Below are 20,976 nucleotides of genomic sequence, written 5' to 3' on the forward strand. Positions count from 1 at the left end.
ATTATCGAGCAAATTATTTGAATTGGGCGGAAAGGAATCAGGCGGTGGTAGATGCGCTTGAATTGGGCGATGGGCGATCAGCATCATCTAAAAGCATTGATTTGTGATTAGCAGATTTGAATTTGGGCGATGGGTTATTTCAGCAACAGATTGAGCGTTGTTTTGAGACCGAAATCAAACAGATTCGTATTCAGACAGCAAACTTTCTTCTAGTCTGGGTTCAAAACAATCAGAGTAAAAAGTGAGTTTTGGCTATGGCGGATTGAAGCTGATCACAGAGTACTGCGGCTGTGGCGGTAGCTAATTCAGATTTATATGCAGCTATGGTGGATTTGAATTGATCAGAGCCAACACAAAAAGATTAAAAGAGGTATCGTGCCTGTTACATTGTTGCAGAAGCACCTTATGCTAGCCAGGTGCCATCATGTACCATCATTTTGCTTTGCTTTCTCCTCCTTTTCTAAATAGCGGTCCCCTTTTTATTTATCACTGTGCTCGACAAAAACCGAGCAAAAGCTTCGGCATCTTCGTCCGGACTGAAAATAAATTAATTAGAATCTAGAGATCAAACTGTGAGTTTTCAACTTGCAACTCATGTTTCGTGGCAGCAAGCGATGCAGCTGTGGCGCCAACAAGCCATGACCAATTGCCGTTCTAAGCTTTGCTGTGCTAGGCTTTTGCTTGCTTCCTCCTTTTTCCATTGTTTGTAGTTTTCTGATTTGACACAACCCGGATGCCAAGTTTGCTTTTCCATATCTGAAAACCCTACACGCTTTTGCTTTTCTAGGTTTCCTCCCCTTGTAGATACAATCCATGTTGCTTTTCTGAGCTTTTTGTGTTGAATTTCCGAGCTTTCTCTAATTCAGCTTGTGGGTTTATTTTTCTCTGCTATTTCCGAGCTCTTCCTGATTCAATTTTGTGTCTTTCCTCAGCTTTTCCTGAAAACCCATAACCCAAAACTCAAATGGGCAGTTTCTGAGTTAAACAAAATAGAAAAAACCCCACAATTCAGCAGAAATGGGCGGTCTCAACAGTGAGCTTTCTAGAACCACAGGTATATTTGGGCTGAAGCTATATGCAGTTATAGGCATTGGGGTGGGGGCTCTCATAGTCCTCTTACTGTTTTCTCTCTCATTATGGATGGTCTACAGAAAAAAGGATAGAAATGAGAGAGTGATGAAGCTACCTGCTGCAAGCAGCCTTCCGAGAATACGTAAGGCGCTCTCCCCAGAGGCCAAATATGAAACCGCCCACAAACCCATCTCCCAGCGTTTGATAGAGCCGCCCACAAGCTCTTCCAGCAACATATCAGAGGACAGAATAACAGTGGAGAAGGAAATTGTGCACATAAGGCAGGGCTCTACAGGAACCCCTAGTTCAGAGACTGTCAAGACCGCTTCAGAAGCAGGCAAAACCACTTCAGACATAGGAAAAACCACTTCAGAGAGCAGAATTGAGTTGTCAGATGCTACAACTACTACTACTATCAATACCACTAGTAAGGGGGCCTCCTCTCTCAGCTCTGCCTCCGCCTCCCATTCTGCAGCAATTCCTGAGGCTTCACACTTGGGCTGGGGCCATTGGTACACCCTCCGAGATCTGGAAGTTGCAACCAACTCCTTTTCAGACTCTAATGTTGTGGGCAAAGGTGGCTATGGCATTGTTTACCATGGCCTTTTGCCTGATGGCACTCCAATAGCAGTGAAGAACCTCGTGAACAACAGGTACTTTCTGATTCTCTATATGGTGTAAGGTGTATACATGGTATATGATAAAATCTTGTTCTTTGGGCTACAGCTCTGCCTTTCCTCTTCTTCTTTTTTTGTGTGATAAGTCTGTACTCTTGCTGCCTGCAGAGGGCAAGCTGAAAGGGAGTTTAAGGTAGAAGTGGAGGCAATCGGTCGAGTGAGACACAAGAATCTTGTTCGGCTACTTGGGTATTGTATGGAGGGTGCGCACAGGTAACTAAAAGACACTATGATTTTTTCTAGGTCCTTATGAAGTATTTCAACTGAAAACACATTTTTTCCCTTGTCCCTTTGGTGTGGTCAGGATGCTTGTGTATGAGTACATTGACAATGGAAATTTGGATCAGTGGCTTCATGGATCTTTAGGGGAGAAACAGCCCATGCCATGGGATATACGAATGAAGATCATTGTTGGAACTGCAAAAGGGTAAATTCCCAATTCTAGTTTGATCCTTGTGTTCCTCTAAATGCCTCTGCATTATCAATATTTTAGCCATTTTTCATTCCTATTCTGATCAACCAACCATGCCTTCAGAAGGCTGCACTGCAAATATGCAAACTTGGGTTCAACCTTTGGCATTGTAAAATGTGTGAGTGGGCAATCGTTGCCTAGTTTTATTTTGCAAAAAGGGGTGGGACATACATCACCCCTTAGTGGACAAAGGAATTGACACATAAATGGACTTTAAAGTACTCTTGTTGTAGAGTGCACTGATTAATCTCAATCTGCACTATGCACCTCTGGCTCCCACGGAAGAAGCCCTCTATCAGTCTCCTCCATGAACCGACTATGGGCTGGTCTTCTCTCCCACCTGAACCATTGTAGATAACCTGAAGCACTCAAAGGACATTCAAAATCATCCACATGATTGGGTGTGTATCTATCTCAGCTTGTCTGGATGGCATAATCTGCCTCAAAAATCCTCTTATGCTACGCCAAGCTCTCATAGCTGCAGTCATCAGAGGGGACGACGGTAATATGATGTTTACTTCTCTAAATATCCACCTTACACTACCAATCACCGCACCTAAAAGGTATGCAACGAAGAGGGGACGACTGCAGCTTTCATAGCTGCAGTCATCAGAGGGGACAACGGTAATATGATGTCTACTTCTGTAAATATTCACCTTACACTACCAATAACCGCACCCGCACCTAAAAGGTATGCAAAACGAAGAATGTGGTAAGGCTGGGCTCCTGGAAGCAGTCCTCTCACACCACCAACTTACAAAGTATGGCCTTACATTGAATATCTGGATATTGAACCTCCTAAGTTTCCAATACATGCCGGTGAGTAACACGAACAAGAGACTATCTTTATTATTCCTCATAGGGCACAATGGATCATGATCATGTAAAACAACAAAACAATTGGCATCCTTAATATTCATGCACCAAACTTGAGGAAGGATCATAGCACTGAACTTAATATTCATGCACCAAACTTGAAGAAGGATCATAGCTCTTTTCAGAAAGAGCTATATGATTGGCTTCCACAAGCTGATCACTGGATTATAGGGGATTCCAATAGTCCTTTGGATTTCTGTGCCACTTATCAGGTATACAAAGACCATTAATAAAACCTGTAACCCACCAGCCTAAGACCATGCTTCTGATTGTAAGTTTGTCTCTGTCACTCTCCGAGGCTGCTCGGACTTGGGACTAGATAGAGAGTGACTCAAGAGGTGTAGAGTATCACACAAAGGCATCGCTTCAGATCTGACCAAGGGGTCAATCTTCCATTGAAACGAGGCAGGTATGATATTCCCCAGCACCTGCTGCTAAGAACCCTCACTGCTTCTCCTTCCCCTCCTTGTACACTTCTTTGATCTTGTACTCCCTTTAGCCTAATGTGATTTTCTTTTTACAACTGATAGGATCTGTTTTGGGGAAAAATGATAAGATTGAAACACTATCTAGATGCCTTCCAAAGGTTTTGCAAGGAGAGATACGTTGGGAATCAATCTTGGCAACACCAACATCATAATCTTCCACACTAGCCCATAGTATATACAAACAGTTAATGGAGGGAGGGCTTGTGGACAAAACATACTTGGGAGTTCTCAAGTTTGAGATTTGCAATGACAGGGGTACTGCTGGACTGGATGACACTGGCAGCACTTCCAAGTAGACCACAGGCCTCTGGATCTGTGTCTTCTCTCTGGCGTACATTTACAAGTGGTTTCGATACGGTGGAGCCATAGGAGAGATACACTGGCTTTCTCAATTCAGACAGATTGGAAATTACTCAGGAAACAGGACCAGGAGCTTATTCAGGATGCAGTCCTTGAGCCTATTAGAGTTATTGGCCAGCAAGGGAGGCTTCGACACCTTGACCCTAGCCAAGAGCCAGTTCTGCATGTTTCTTGGTGACTTTGGTTTTACAGAGGCTGCCTTATTCTGGAAAGTGGTAATGGATTGATGCATAGAATCCGATGAGCAGTCTGCCGTTCTTTGATTATATATTCAGGAATGCTAGAGGGATATAGATCAACTATATAGAATGCTAGAGGGACATAGTCAAGAATGCTAGAGGTACATATAATCCGATGAGCAGTCTGCCATTCTTCAACTATTATAGTCAGGAATGCTAGAGGGACATAGATCCACTATTACAATCAGAAGGGGACAGTGGGAGAGGTACGGCATTATAGTGTTATGTACGTGATGCTAACCAGATCCAGGGATAGGGAAAAGCAGGCTGTTTTTCAGGGTCAAAGCTTATAAGTAATAATCCCATAAATATAGCTTTTATTGGAAAAAGCTACACGTCTCCTGCAGAGCAATAGTAATAGCATCACCAATATAATCCCAAAACTGCAAAAAGAAGGATGGAGAGAGACCATCATCCCATTGGCATTTGCCTTTCGAGAGGGTGTGTGAAGCATGTCTGAGCTCATCCGTCAAAAAGGGGGGCATCCAAAGTGGAGACCTAGGCTGAAAAGCTAAGGATGAGCTAAGACATGCTTTGAACGCCCTCTCTTCATGTGCGTCTGCATGGCTGACACCCTGGCTGTACGGATGCCCAGCCGCATGGCTAACATGCCTGGATGTACGGATGTGCTCATGTATGACCAGATCCATCGCAACCTAAGGTATGGCCTGCAGCGCCTGTTGTACGCTTCTGTTGTGCCTATATGGCCTATTGCACCTATACGGTTGCCTACTGTGCTTGTACATGGCTTGCTGCACGAACAACATCTGCGCACCTCCCATGTATGGCCATCATCCATTGTAGGTCCTATGTACACACAACTTCCCCTCGTACATGTACACATCTATGCAAAAAAGCATCTACCTAGTGTCAAAAAAGCATTAGCATTTGTGCTCTCTCCTCCTCCTCCTCCTCCTCCTAAAACCCGCACTAACTGAAAGCATGCACATACATCTCCTGCAGAGCAGTAGTAATATCATCACCAATGTAATCCTTAGCTTTTCGGCCCTCTAATAGAGACCTAGGCCTCCTCTTTTTTTCTCACATGTGCTTTTGGAAGCCTATGAAGATTGTGGATTTTAGGAGTGTGGGAGCATGGACCAACCCTCATCTCTCTTGTCTTGCGGGTGACTATCCTTTGCTCTTCCGCTTTTCGACATGGGAACACCCTAGCTTACCTTCTCTCCTCCTCCTCTACTTTTCTTACACGATGGTGGATCTTGGTTTTGAGGACCAAGTGCAGGGCGAAGACCATCATGTGGATGATGAGGAAGTCGAGGGGACGGACGTTGAAGTGGAGTATGTGGAAAAACATGGATTGGATCAGCTTATACAAGTGCAACTTGAGTTGTTACAACACACTATTTTGAACCCTCCTCCATAGAATCTAGGATCGTATAGTAGGGTTGGTCTGCCACACTAAGGTGGTGGTTCTCCTCTAGACAATATGTCCAGAGTCCTCAATGCTCATAGTGCAGCGTACATATGAATAGACAGATTAGAATAGCACAATGACAAGATTGGCGAGAGTGACAAGAGTACTGGAACAACACTTGTATTACCGCAAGACACTGTTACATGCCCTTCACTATACCATGAGCACCCAGCAGTGGTCACAATGAGTAGGACGACACGCACTGTCACAAAATTCCTCATTGCTTCTGTTTTCTATTGTTCATGTGTGGCATATGGAGCCTGGCATGACATACACGTATGGCTCGTGGAGCCTGACATGGTGTGTTTGTATGGCATATGGAGCCTAACATGACAGTACATGTATGGCTCATGGAGCCTGACATGACAGTACATGTATGGCTCATGGAGCTTGACATGATGTGATTTCCCAGGACTAGCTATCCTGGTTGATTATCTGTATTTATGTTTTGGGAAGATTCTGGAAGGAGCATGAAGCCTTGAACACTTTACTTGCTACAATTGAGCAGATGGGTGTTTCTTCCGGTCTAGCTGCACCATGTGTGTGCATGACTTTGATTTTATATTTGGATGACTTGTCTTGTTTTCCTGGACAATGCTTGAGATTACTGCCTGTGTTGTCCATGGGGCCGGGGATGCCTAGGCACCCTATGGACGTGTATGTGCACACCTGTTTGGGACTGACAGGTGGTCTACATGTGTTTTACAAGTGGTAACTGTCCCTAAAAACTCAATTTACAGCTTTATGATTTCACATACTAATATTTATTGGTGCAAGTCCACACTCACTTATAAGTGACCGGACAACTTATAAGTTGTACACATTGGGTAGGACTATTTTAATACACATGGCAGCCAAAAGACGGGCACTAGACATGATTTGGGCAATAGGCGCCCCATCTTGGACCTAAAAAGCACACGCCTGAGTTATTATTGGCGGGCAAGCTCTATTACTGGAGAGAACTCGAGTTTTGGAGGATGTGCATGCTTTTCTGGTGCATGGAGAGTTGGTCGACCAGATCTCCATGCACCAGATCTGGAGCTTTCTACCGCCATCCACTGTGTCGGATATCAACGAAGTGGAAGGAGGGAGCTGGTCGACTACTTCTGGAGGTGTTTCTGGTGCTGCCCGGCTGCTTACAGCCCTGAAAAAGCTGCTTGTCGAGGCATCTAGAGCACCAGAAAGCTGGTCGATTTGTGTAGGAGACTTCCTCTGCTGATTGGTTATCTTCTGGCATGTAAACCTCTGCTGGTCGACTCTTCCTGGGCTACTGAGAGCTGGTCGACTGCTGAAAACAGCCCCTCAAGGCTGGTTGATTTGCTCTGTGAGCCAGACAGGTGGAAGATGGAGTTACAGGGCTGTCCCGGGCTGATGTGGGAATGTTGTGGGCTGTCCATAGTTGTCTTGCGTGTGCTCTAAGCCGGGAAAGCTCTCTTGTTCTAAGGACGAACATCAAATTCATATGTTTTTCTTTTGTTTTCATCTTGTACTGGAAGAATTAGGTGCTAGCTAGTGGAGAGTCCCTGGGCACTCGCAAGGTTGTATCTGAAGTAGACTCCTTTTTGGTAATCTAACCATAAAGGGGGGGGAGGTGGTCAGCCCATCTTCTGGCCCCTAGTGTGGTGTACTATGCAGAGTTGTTTACTTCTCTCTCTTATATGGCATGTTCATGTGTTGATCAGTTTTCATGATTGATAAGGTTTCTGTGTTACAGCGGCCCTTCCGTTACACACAGGCTGAAATTTACAAGTGGCTATAGCACCTAATGTTAAGGATAGGATGTAGTATGAAGGATGAAGCATGAAGGATGTCCTCCAGGATGCATCGAAGGACCATTTAAATGATTCTTGCAAGTCGAGGTAGAGTTGGTGGCATCTCCTATCTTTGGTAGATGCCATCAGAGTGACAGGCCTTTGGTGGAATCTCCTATCTTCAGCAGATGCCTTCAATGCTGGCCTGTTCACCTCTCAAGTATCCGGTGTTGGTGCATCTCCGTTTCTGGAATGGTTCCTCTAGGGTTGATCCACTGTGGCACTGTGACAGTGTTATGGTGTTATGGTACGACGCCCTGAGATGGTCTGGGCACCCTTGGTGGCTACAGATCGATAGCTCCTCCTTTCGCTCATGACATGTTTCAGGGTGAAAAAGGAGAAGACCCAAGACCATGTGGACTCTTGGTTGGCACACTCTTTGAGTTCCATCCTTTTCTGGATAACCAAAAGATTCAGATGTGGTGCAAGGTTTCCTTAAACCTGGGAAGGCCATCCAAAAGCAAAACTACACCAAGGTTTCTTGACATGGTGGAAAGACGTGAAGCAAAAATTCATTATATGGGCTGATTTTGAGCAGCGACTCCAAGGAGCAAACGAAAGTTCAAACCTGGGAAGGCCATCCAAAAGCAAAACTACACCAATTCATAGAAACCTCTACCGAAGAGACTTCGGAACCTTCGAGAGGGCCGATGCTTCAGTTGTAACCAGAAGTGCCACACTCAGAAGTTTTGCCCTCGTGCAAAAACTAGTGGCAAGGCTGCAAACGTGACTGAAGTTAAAATTAATCCTAAGTTTACTTACGCTGATACTTTCTTTCTTGAGCATAGTACTAGTTGAGATTTTGATGGCTCTCTCCTCTCCCTCTCTCTTTGGCATTATGATGCAAGATGATATGCAGACACATGATAGGAGGAAACTCGATTATTGCTTTAAGAATATGCTTGAGTTGAATTCATGATAACATTGAAAGATTATCAAGGTGGTTGTGGGTTCATGTGACACCCATGCATTGCTCATGCCCTTTCACATCTCTTGAATTTACACTCCTCCACATCTTCTCAACCTTAGTCCTGGAGACCTTACAATTGATTTAATCAATCTAGACAAAGTTTGAATTAACTTTTACTTCAAATCCCCCCCCCCTCCCCTTAATTCTAACTTTGAGAATCGATTGATTAGTCTTGATCCATTCCATGTGTGATCCTCTTAAGTGTCGATCAACTACACACTTGACCAGGAACATCACTTGAAATCTACAAGATCACCATCCAATCCATGTCGTCCACACTTTGGTCTTCATAGGACCATGGGCATGACTTGCTTTCTTTGGAACCTACAAAGTGCACACACACACACACACACACACACACACACAAGGGGGATGATCTCCTCTTCATTTCCTCGTTGGAGAAGTCTTCATGTCACCAGCTCGTTGGAGAAGAATGACACTTGAGGGGCTTTCTCCTTGCCTTGGTGCACCTTTGGTGCCTTGATCTTCTTTGACTTCATCTTTGCCTTTAGCTTGACTAGCTTGTTCATCCTTGTTCTTCACTTTGTCTTTAGCCTCAAAATCTTTTAGATAAAAATTAACATACTGTACCCGTCATTTGGGTTTGCGACATTGTCCCTTGCCTTCATGATTGATGAAGATGCCTTTATGAGATGATTCCGTCATTGTTGATGACAATCCAATGCACACACTTTGCATCACACATGGGAAATATCTATTTCCCTTGATTCGGCCATGAGCATGTGAACAGGCCCTTAATGTTTAAAACATTAATTAAGGTCATTTAACCTTAATTTCTGTTGGCAAATTCTTCTTTGCAATCTGTGACTCCTCTTCTTGAGGACCAAATGGCCGACCGCTTCAAAAACTCGTGCACCTTCTATGAGATTGCCTTTTTTTTTAAAGAGCTTCTGCAAGGGCTTCACTCTGTTGCTAGTACTGCTGCTACTTCGACGTTGACTTTGATGAGGACAGGGTTCGCCTTTGGGATGTGTACCAGCAGGCTAGGGCCACAACTTTGCTTCAATGCTCTACACATAGGGTCTCCTTTGTTTGCTGGCTGCTGCACACACAGGTTGAAGCATTCAATGCAGCAAACTTGGGCTTCCTATCTACCCATTACAACACTCACCTACCCAAGATCAAAGAGGGAGAGCGCCATGCTCTGATACCACTTTGTTGGAGAATTTGGTGGCTCTCTCTCTCTCTCTCTCTCTCTCTCACACACACACACATTATGATGCAAGATGATACGTAAACACACGATAGGAGGAAACTTGACTATTGCATTAAGAATATGCTTGAGTTGAATTTACGATTACGTTGGATGATTATGAAGTCGGTTGTGGGTTGATGGGAACACCCATGCATTACTCATGTCCTTTCACATCTCTTGAATTTACACCCCTTCACATCTTCTCAAACTTAGTCCTTAAGACCTTACAATTGATTTTATCAATCTAGACAAAGTTTGAGTTAACTTTTACTTCAGCACTTGCATTGATAGTAACTTTAGTTTGCCACCTAATGATCTAATCTGTATGTACGGGTCAGACATGGGGAAGACTCTCATCCTATTTGACCATGGTAGACCCACAATTTCATTAATGCAAAATTGCAGAAGTTGGGGGTACCAACGGTGCCGGGTGAATTTGATGGTGGGACATGGACAAGTGTGTGAGATAGACGAGTGTCTCAGCTACCTATTTCTATACAAGATCATACCGAGTGTCTGCTTCTGAATCTAGATAGGGTAGATATTAGATAAAGAGTGGTTCTATGATGAGAATCAGGATGTCCATGTAGATTGGAAGGGTGTGCGATGATTTTTGTGCTTGTGTGTGTATGGACACAAACACACATGAACCTGTCTGTCTATAGGCATGATTGTGTGCATGGAACTATATCGCCGCAGAGGTGGAACGCCTCCAGGCACATTCCACCATCTGTCGTATAGTTGGCACCCGCCCCAGCAGAGGGGAGATCCGGGATCTTCTCGAGGCCCGCCTTCTTGCAAATGTGGGCAAGATCCTGGACGTTCAGTTACTGGGCCGCGGCCATTACCAGATTGAGTTTGAGACAGCCCAGAGCGTGGCCCAGGTCCTAGCCATGAGTCCCCTTGACATCAAGGGCGCTCGGGCCTTCTTCAGACATTGGCAGCATGTTTTCGACCCACCAGCAGCGGCCGAACAAGGAGAGTGCCTATTCCATGTCACAGTTTGCTTTCCTGGACTTCGCCGCGAGTACCTTTCGCTCCTCTCCAAGATAGGATCATTGGTGGGCTCGGTGCTTGAGACTGGCCCCACAGCAGCTTCAGTGGTGGCTAGAGCAGCGAGCCTGCCTTCGGTCAGAGTTTTGGTTCCTGACATCTCCTCCCTTCCGAAGGTCATTCAGTTACCTAGGATGGGGGGGGGATGGATCGATCAGAGAGTGGAGTTTTCAGGGCTCCCGAACCAGTGTTTTATATGCAAGCAAGTCGGCCACCTGGCCAAAGCCTGCCCTCGCAGGAGACCCCGACCTTCACCGCAGCAGCAGACCTCCGATGGCCCCGTCCGTCCACAAATGCGGCTCGGCAGCCAGCCTCCGGGACACCTACTCAGCCCACAGAGACCTCTGATTGGCAGCCTGGACAGGGGCGCCGTAGAGGGAGACAGCCACAGCAGCATGCCCCGAGACCGACACAGCAGCAGCAGCAGCAGCAGCAGTAGACACAGCCTCAGCATCATTGGGTTCCAGTGAGGAACAACTTTGCTCCCCTCCAGGAGGAGACCCCAGCGCAGATTGAGGATCAGGAGATGCCAGCGCCCCCCCCCCCTTCCCCTCCACCCCCCCTTCCCCGTCCCCCCCTCCCGCCTCGCTTCCACCCTCGCCTCCTCCCGTTCCCGCTCCCACATTTTTAGTGTCTCCTTCCCCACCCCCTTCTCCCCCCCCTCCTCCCCCTCCACTCGCCTCAGCTCCCCGGGAGGTACTGGCAGTGCCCTGGCGCTCACCTGCAATCCGGCGGGCACTGAGCACCGACCTTGCTCGTGTACCGCCCCGCAGAGGAGACCTACCATGCCGATTCGTGCCTCACGGATATCCTCTATCCGCAGTCGGCTAAGTAGTCTCGACACTAGACAGCGCTCGGAGGCTTTCGACTACTCCTTTACACGCCTATTTGGAGCGGAGGGCCCCCATGAGCCAACACCTATCAGAGTTCATGTGGTGATACTTCCGGCCCGAGGGGAGGAGGCACTTGATTCAACGGTGGCCCTCTCCTTCCCTCTTTGCGGCACTAGCGACTGGGAGTGGACTTTGGATCTTGCTATTAGTATTTTGCAGACACAGGCAGTTGAGTTTTCTCACCATGTGAGCGATTTGGAGATTACAGACATGGTAGGCCGACTCTGGGAGTTGGCACATTTCTTTGATACCGGGAGTGCGGATGCCTCCAGGAATCGACACTTGGTGGTTCGCATAGTGGCAGACCTAGCGCGAGACCTTGGCTATGTATGCATACATGAGGATTCTTTCTCCGAGCGGGAGACAGTCGCTATGGGACACAGCCACTGGCGCCTGGTCCGAGACTCTTGCAGCACACCGGGTGGGCAGATTCGTAGTCGCTCGGATGGGGATTACTCTCCATCCAAGCCACTTGCGAAGGCCCGCCGTATGGCTGAGACAGCCTCCACCTCAGCAGGTCATCCATGAGGATCATCTCATGGAATGTACAGGGCCTGGGCGACGCACACTATGTATGTTATCGTGGTTGCTTGAGGCAGGAGCTTCAGAGATGCCTGGTTGGGGGCAATATTGATATTTTGATGTTGCAGGAGCACCATTTGAGTGAGAGTAGGATTCGGAGATATGGTTCGGTGATGCCTGGTAGATGGGACAATTTTTGGTCCGCAGGTTTTGGCCCCTTGGGAGGGCAGGGAGGAGTATGTATGGTCATTGCGGATGCAAGCCATTGTGGATCGCGGGGTCATTGTGCCTGGTAGAGCGCAGTATGTTATTCTGAGGATGCATGATGAGCACATTGGTGTGCTCAATGTCTATGCGCCCAATCATGCTAGTGCCAGAGCAGAGTTGTGGACCCTTGTTACAGATGCATTGCCCGAGGCCGCACATTGGTGTGTTGGGGGAGACTTCAACATGCTTGAGGACCCGGCCGATAGGGTGGGAGGCAGTCATGTTACAGTGCACGGCACGGAGCTTGCAGCTTGGGAGCGATTTTGTATGACACTGTTGATCACTGATGCATGGCAGCATGAGGCTTTCTCCCGTTCTCAGGACAGTCTTAGTTTGTCTCGGTCGGATCGCCGGCAGGGAGGGACTAATTTATCACGGATTGATTGCTTCTATGTGGGTGACAGGGTCGGGGAGCGTGGTGGCTCCGTTGGCATTCTCGCTGGCACCTCTTTCTCAGACCATGCGCCAGTTATTTTGACTCCTGAGGCGAGGACACGGGAGGCCAGCTTGCAGTTTGAGGATCCCAGAGAGGATACTTACAGACCCCAGTCTTTTTGAGAGGATATGGCAGGATAGCCAGAGCTCTGACCTGGATGCAGCAGGCCAGTGTGCCCAGGGGCTCATCGAGCTCAGCTCTTTTTTGCACGTTACAGCCTTGACACGGCTAGGAGAGACACGAGAGCGGGAGCGTCGCTTGAGATGTAGCCTTGCTTCGCTCCAGTGCCTTCAGGAGCAGCAGCCCACATGTGAGTGGGTGGCGTCCCAGCTGAGCTAGGCACGTCAGGAGGTTCGAGAGGCAGAGGAGCAGAGACACGAGTTTTACTATCATCGCCACGTCTCTTAGTGGACTCAACTTGGTGATAGATTGATTGGGGAGTTTTTTGAGATTACCGGACCCCGCCATGCTCAAGTAGGAATACGCCAGCTTAGGAGGCAGGACGGATCGTTAGCCACTAAGCCCGAGGAGATTAGAGCTATTGCCACTGAGTTCTACAGAGACCTGCTTTCAGCGGAGCCAGCCACGAAGGCACGTGATGCTTGCAGACAGACTGTGTGGACCCATGTGCAGAGGAGGGTCACAGATCGTATGCGCACAGCTTTGGGTGTGCCCCTTTCAGAGGATGAGCTTGTTGAGGCTTTGAGGGCCCTCCCGCGTCATAGTTGCCCTGGGGAGGACGGTTTGACGCTTGCCTTTTTTATGCGCTATTGGGACCTTTTGGGGCCAGGCCTCCGCAGGGGTTTTCAGCATGTTTTGGACACTGGGGTGATGCCACAGAGTTTTTCAGAGGGCTTGATCTTTTATATCCCCAAGGGGGAGGGAGTGTCAGATGATATTTGGCAGTGGAGGCCTATTACGATCCTCAATACTGTTTACAAGGTCCTAGCCAAGGCCTTGAGTTTGAGGATCCAGCCCTTCCTTGGGGATTTGATTCATGCTACCCAGACAAGCTTTGTCAAGGAGCGCAGTATCCTTAACAACATCTTCACCTTCTTCTGGGAGGCGACGGCCCGAGCTAGGTTTCTCGGCGAGGACTTGGTCGTTATGCTTCTCGATTTTGAGAAGGCATACGATAGAGTCGATTGGGGTTTTCTGGAGGGCACTATGCTTCGCCTGGGTTTTGAGCCAGACTGGATTCGAGGAGTGGCGGCTCTATATTCCACATCTCGTAGAAGCCAGGTGTTGATGGCAGGAGGATGGGGGCCGAGTTTTGAGCTGACCAGATCAGTCCGTCAGGGATGCCCTCTCGCTCCGTTTCTTTTTCTTTTCTTTGCAGAGGCTATGAGCATGTATCTGACAGCAGAGGAGGTTGGCTTGAGAGGACTCCAGCTTCCAGTCCGGGGTGAGGACTTGCTTGATTCTGAGTTTGCTGATGACACGGGATTGTTTTTGCATGGCAAGGAGGCCAATCTACAGAGAGCAGAGCAGTCTCTACAGGTTTTTGGTGTGGCTTCGGGAGCATTGATCAATTGGTGCAAGACAGTGGCTTTTTGGATCAGTAGCGCTCCCGCTCCGGCATGGAGCCCAGACCCGGATTTTAGAGGATTCCTCCTTGCACAGCAATGCAGTATCTGGGATGCCAGATTGGACTTGATTTGTCACCTGAGCAGCAAATCGCTCCGCTTCTTCTGAGCATTCGGAAGAAGCTTCTATATTGGAGTACAGCTCGGCTTTCCTTGGCTGGGAGGGTGGTGGTGACAAATCAGGTGCTTTTAGCGACTATGTGGTATATCACGTCTTGCAGCCTCACCATATGGTTCACCTGGAGAGCCCGTTGTTTTAGGGCTTTTGAGGGGAGACTGGAGCCACCAGCAAAGACTGTTCGGGCTATCTAACAGGAGTTGATTCACACCATGCGAGGATAGTATGACTGCATCTGAGGCGACTCGGATCGAGGGATCTTGTGACGCCAGGCTTTCCACACCACTTGGCACAGCGGCCCTTTCTATACTCTACACGCGGGTACCCCCCGCTGGCACTACAGGCCACCTGTTTGGATTTTCCCCCCTCCTATTGTATGATATAGCCTCTCAATTATTTGTACCTTTTTGCACCTAGGGAGAGTCTCCCTAGCTGCCTTGATTGGTCTCTGCTCTGCCTTCTTATGAGCAGGAGAGGGTTTGTAGTCCATTGGGCTTTTTTATAACTAATGAAAGGATCTTTTCATGGAAAAAAAAAAGAACCTTTTTAGGGATTTATTTGTCATATGCCATGACCCCGTTTTGACACAGTCACAAGAAACGGTCGTTTCAGTCCCTAGAAACACGTTTCTCCGTTTTAGGATCCCAACTGTTTCCATGGCCGTTTCTTGTTTCCCAAGTGATAGCCACAGGAAACGGCCGTTTCCACCCCTAAAAACTTGTTTCCCCGTTTCCATTCCTTGAACATTTCTGTTCCTGTTTCTCGTTTGTGGTGACTATGCATTGTGAGCCCAAGGAAATGTGAGGCATGAGCACCCGTGCTGACATACTCCAACAAAGTCATCACCATGGCACAACAGGTGGAGAAATCCAAAGAAGAAAGGTTGAAGCAATTCCTCAAGGAGTTCCTCAGGGGGTTGGATACTAACATTAAGTTTACCGTATGGAATTTCGGGCCTCTATCTTATGATCGGGCTTTGATTCTTGCTCAGAATTAGGAGATGATAGTGAATGGAGGCAAGCCCAAGCAAGACTAGTCAGGCTCCAAACCCCAACAATAGCAGTCTTCATCCCAATAGGTTAAAGGAGCACAAAACAAGGATAATAAGGACAGTAAGAAAGATTCTCAGAGCAACTTAGGCGGTTAGCAGGACAAAGGTTCAGAACCTAAGAAGACGCCTGAGGAGAAGGCCAAGGAGGGCATTACAGGAGGTTATCTCCGACTAGAAGAGAAAAAGCGGTACCAAGCAGAGAAACGATGTTTTTTCTGCCATCACGAGGGACATAGTAATAAGAAGGACGGTACCAAGTGGCAGGCTAAGAAAGCCGCCATCCTCTACAGTGGCCATTGCCAAAGCTACACCTACACCTCCAACCTCGATCTCTAATGCCGTTCAGCTTGCTTTTGCCTGCTTTGAATCTAGTGCCTACAGTGGCTCCAAACCCCAACAATAGCAGTCTTCATCCCAATAGGTTAAAGGAGCACAAAACAAGGATAATAAGGACAGTAAGAAAGATTCTCAGAGCAACTTAGGCAGTTAGCAGGACAAAGGTTCAGAACCTAAGAAGACGCCTGAGGAGAAGGCCAAGGAGGGCATTACAGGAGGTTATCTCCGACTAGAAGAGAAAAAGCGGTACCAAGCAGAGAAACGATGTTTTTTCTGCCATCACGAGGGACATAGTAATAAGAAGGACGGTACCAAGTGGCAGGCTAAGAAAGCCGCCATCCTCTACAGTGGCCATTGCCAAAGCTACACCTACACCTCCAACCTCGATCTCTAATGCCGTTCAGCTTGCTTTTGCCTGCTTTGAATCTAGTGCCTACAGTGGTATTTGATGATAAGCAGGAGGGCAAGGTTGCATGGCAGAAGAAAGATCTGATCCGCACTTGTGGGACAACAAAGAGAGACAGTTCATTGTCCTCTTCGACATGGGCAGCTCTAAGAGCGCCATCTCGCCACAGTTGACTGCTAAGATGGGTTGTACCTTAGTACCATACCATTTTCTTGTGGATGGGTTTAGACCTAGTCTCCGCATGCATATCACTCAGCAAGCTGAGCAGTTTGAGTTCCAAGTTCAGAAGGCCACATTTTGGCAAGACTTCATTATTTTCAACTCTCTTGGGGTGTGACATGCTTCTCAGCATCTAGTGGTTTAGAGAGTTTTCCACTATTGGTTGACAGTTTTTACTTGGGCCTGTCATGATTCGGGGGTAGGTTCATGGAATTCCACTCATTTCTCATATCATCCAAGCCCAACGAGCGGCGGTAAGACAGGGGAAGAGAGAGAGAGATGGATATGTGCGAGTTGGGGTATGATGTCCCAGGAACCCCCAAAACCCTAAAACGCAGGAAACCCTAATTCCCTTCTCTCTTTGGCCTGGTGGTGTGATGTTTTGCTGCACTGGTTCTATTCTCGTGTGTAAGCATGGGAGAGCAGTTTTGGCTATTTGAGCACAGGGCCAGCAGGTGCTACAGCAGCGAGACTGTCCAGCAGCAGTGCGCAGCACTACTGGCCGTACAGATCTGTGCGACTGTACTGCTAGCAGGGCGGTGCAAAAGCAAGGGGAAGGAGTGGTGCAGCAGTATCAAATGGTTGTACAGAAGCAGCCATACAGGTGTGTACAGCGGGGCTGCAGAAGGCGGACAGAGCTGGCGCCACACATTTTTTTAAGGGGAAGTTTGTTTAATCAAAAAAGCAACTCGTGGGAAAACTCTTGTTATATTTGGAAAAAAATGTTTTTTTTTCAGGGAAAAGTTTCTTTTCCCCGAAAAAGAGACTTCTATTAAGTATGAAAATAATTTACAAGAAGGGAGATTTCAGATCAAGCAGGGGGGAAATCTCAACCAATTTGGTGCAAGCATTCAAGTTCAACCAATCAGTTGGTCAATGCATTTCCTGTCAACCTTTCCTTGACGACAATTCTTAAGCTTTTCCCAAAACCAGAGGAGGAAGACGTTGTTGCCTTCTATTCCATTGAGTCTGGATGGAAGATGGATGTACAGGTGATCACACCTGGCTTTGTGATCCATCCAGTGAGAGTAGTGGGTCGCTGGATGGCGGATGGACAGATCTGATGTACAGGTGATCACACCTGGCTCTGTGATCCATCCAGTGAGACTAGGTGTTGGGTTTTTTCTGGGACAGGTGTGCTGCCCATAGGTGTTGGGATTCCCAAAACGAGAGGAGGAAGATGTTGCCTTCTATTCCAGTCAGTCTGGCTGGCAAATGGAGAGATCTGATGTACAGGTGATCACACCTGGCTCTGTGATCACACCAGTGAGAGTAGTGGGTAGCTCTAGGAAGCGTTGGTATATTGACCCTTCCCTAGTGATGGTGGTTACTCGTGCTTCATGGTGCCTAGGGCTATACAATGAATGCCCATATGTACATTAGGACCCTGGTGAGTGGGAATGGACTGATGTGACTAACCCCATGAGGAGCATACCTTTCTTCAGCTACACTGTGTGTAATGCCAGGTTGCTCATGCTTGGACAGACCCAGAGAGTTCCCACTCTTAGGCCGCCTCATTGGGAGGCGCATGACATTACACCCCCCATTCAGAGAGGAGATTCTGGCAGAGACTCTAGCACTCGGACGGAGGAGCCGGGTATCCTGCTTCTTCTGGCTGTTTCTATACGGTGGGTTGCCCACTAATCTATTTTTGGTGTTGTGTATCATTGCTTATGGGAGTGCAAAGGAGCACAAAGGATCTGGCTATCTATAGCCCAGCTCTTGGGCAGATTGAGGAGTGATCCTATCTATATTACTTGGTTGCTATTGCATGGTTGACTCTCTCTCGCCCACAGCATCTTTTTGAGGGCAGGGGAGCAGATCCTGTTATACTTTTCCGTAGGGGCATAGCCCCCCAGTTATGATAACACCACCTTACCCACCCGGGAGATTATTGCTAGTATCACGGTGTGGCATATCTGGAAGACCAGATGCTCAAAGGGTATTCAGGTTTATGACACCCAGAGTATTTGTAGTTTATGGAGTGGCATTGTTCACACTCTTTTAGCCACTTGGGCCCGTGCACAGACAGAATGCAGCAGATTTATGAGAGTGGAATTATGGTATTTTATTCTCCTCCACTCGAATGGGGCTTTTATGGAAGCATAGTGCCCCCAATTGGTTCAGATCTCCCTACCTTTTGGCTTGAGATCTCCCTTTGTATTTTACTTATATAGAAGTCTCTTTTCTGAAAGACAAAAAAAGAAGAGAAAAATATCCCATGACAGGCAGAACACCTAGAGTGTGTGCAGATTGGAGGGACACTGGTCCCACAAAAGTCTATTTTGGCCTCCCCTGGACGTCTAAATTAAGGTTAATAGAGGTGTGGTCCACAGATGCAGCCCCAATCTCACAGTACGTATCATCTTGAGGACTGTGGATTCCTACTGGAGATCATTGTCAGTATCACAGCATGACCATTACAAAGCAGAGACCGTGTAAGCCCTCATCATACATCAAGAGAGAGAGAGAGAGAGAGAGAGAGAGAGAGAGAGAGAGTTTTATATTAACATCTACAAAATCTATGAGACCGAAAGTGTTACAATACATCCATGAAGTGATTGTGTCATGGAAAAAGATAAAACAATATAGCAAAACAAACAAAACGGCCATGTGAATGACAATATTACAAAGTAGCCCAGTGGCTGAAACATGTGGTGGAAAAAAAACTGGCACTAAGAGGAAGGAAGGATGTAGCATCTCAAGTACAAGCCCTCTGTCCGGCATGCATCCTTTGCGCATTTGTGACCTCATGCCGGCTCTTTACATCCACTTCCAATGTTTTAGCTTGTTTCCGATGTTTTGCAGGCTGGCCTATTTGCATGAGGGTCTGGAGCCAAAGGTGGTACATCGTGATGTTAAGTCTAGCAACATCTTATTAGACAGCCAATGGAATCCAAAGATCTCTGACTTTGGACTTGCAAAACTTTTAGGAGATGGAAACAGCCATGTCACCACAAGAGTTATGGGCACTTTTGGGTAAGCTGGCTGGCCCGTTGTTCAATTTCTTAGAAGTCTCTAAGGGTTTTGTATGGTCGTCGTTGTCAGAGTGACATTTGTTGTCACTTTCCTTGGGCAGGTACGTTGCTCCAGAGTATGCTAGCACGGGCTTGTTAAATGAGAAGAGCGATGTTTACAGTTATGGAGTCCTCCTTATGGAGCTGATAACAGGAAGAGATCCAGTGGATTACAGCAGGCCATCAGGAGAGGTGAAACACTAACCTGGGTAATGATTCAAAATAAATTAACACTTACTTATATGTGGTTTTCTTCAATTGGTGATTTGAGGTTGAACATGTTTCAGGTGAATTTGGTGGACTGGTTAAAAATGATGGTAGGTAGTAAGCAATCTGACGAGGTTGCGGATCCAAAGATGGAGGTGAGGCCATCACTTCGATCTCTGAAGCGGGCCCTCTTAGTTTCATTGCGGTGTGTAGACCCTGATGCACAGAAGCGACCAAAAATGGGTCATGTGATCCACATGCTTGAGACGGACGACAATCCCTTCCGCGAGGTGAGGAGCTGGTCATTTAGAAATTAGGTGCTTTTTTACATTACAGTGAAGCTTTTGTGGAGTTTTTGGTTCTGATAATAAATTTTGGTTTATGATGTTGACAAGGAGCGCAAGACTTCTCGGGACCTTCCCCGAACAAAGAGCAATCCCCATCACTTGAAAACAATTCTGCAGAATCAAGGCATTTCTTTAGACACACCGTCCTACGTGGCTGGTCAAAGGGATACTTATCTGCACAGAGCAGTCAGCAAAGATGCTCTTTTGCCGAGAGCAACGCCTGTTGACAGTGATCCAGAGATTGAACTCAGCAGCACTCATGATCTTAGAGCGAGGTGGAGGGAGATTTGAAGGCCCTCTCCTATATCTTGAAGAGTACTGTGGGGCACGCACCAGTCGTGCTAAACCCGAGTTATCTTTTTTAATGATGAGGTTTTACTCCATTTTCCGAGTTAACATTTCTTAATCAGCATTTACAGGTGGAACTGTAGTGTGATCAATAGTGTAACAGATTAAGTGTATTTGGATTTATTCTTTCTCCTTGTCAAGGGTAAGCTGCAACCTGGTTCTTTACAGACAGCTGTGTTGGGTTTGTGGTTTTACACGAGCTCTGATTACAGAGTTGAGGGAAGCATCTTGTTGGTATATTTGGCTGTAGCAAGGCCTTGTAATTATGCGGACACATTGATTCAGTTGTAAGCAGCACCAATTCTTTGTGGCAGCACATGGCCTGTTTCATTTCATTTGTAAGATTAAACCCTCAAACCCTCCAGCTCTTTTAAACATAAGTGTGACTCATTGGACAGCATTATCCCATATGATGGTGGAGGATTTTCTTTTTAAAAAAATTAATCAGATTCCAAGCAAGATTATTAAGGATTAGATAAAATATTATGTTGTTTGATTAATTTTTCCAATTGAAAACCACCCATCTTTTGTGGAAAAAAAGTGATAAATTGATCT

At 47.0% G+C, this 20,976-nt stretch overlaps 1 protein-coding gene across 4 annotated transcripts; it reads left to right on the top strand.

Annotated features, from left to right (window-relative positions):
• The first annotated feature begins 232 nt into the window (after window positions 1-232).
• Window positions 233-20,741, top strand: LOC147636682 (putative serine/threonine-protein kinase At1g01540). 4 transcript variants are annotated; one of them, XM_086800155.1, is made up of 8 exons: window positions 233-370; window positions 933-1,724; window positions 1,857-1,961; window positions 2,053-2,175; window positions 19,311-19,481; window positions 19,582-19,711; window positions 19,807-20,016; window positions 20,122-20,734. In XM_086800155.1, the coding sequence occupies exons 2-8, from the start codon at window positions 1,018-1,020 to the stop codon at window positions 20,362-20,364; spliced, it is 1,689 nt and encodes a 562-aa protein (XP_086656281.1). In that variant the 5' UTR covers window positions 233-370; window positions 933-1,017; the 3' UTR covers window positions 20,365-20,734. The 4 variants fall into 4 exon arrangements, with proteins under 4 accessions (XP_086656281.1, XP_086656282.1, XP_086656280.1 ...); XM_086800156.1 differs by having other exon boundaries at window positions 302-416; XM_086800157.1 differs by lacking the exon at window positions 233-370 and having other exon boundaries at window positions 725-1,054; window positions 1,152-1,724.
• The last annotated feature ends 235 nt before the right edge of the window (window positions 20,742-20,976 follow it).

The sequence above is a fragment of the Cibotium barometz genome, chromosome 7 (genome assembly GCF_041138505.1).
Source record: "Cibotium barometz isolate CiBa-2024 chromosome 7, ASM4113850v1, whole genome shotgun sequence".
Classification (NCBI taxonomy): domain Eukaryota; kingdom Viridiplantae; phylum Streptophyta; class Polypodiopsida; order Cyatheales; family Cibotiaceae; genus Cibotium; species Cibotium barometz.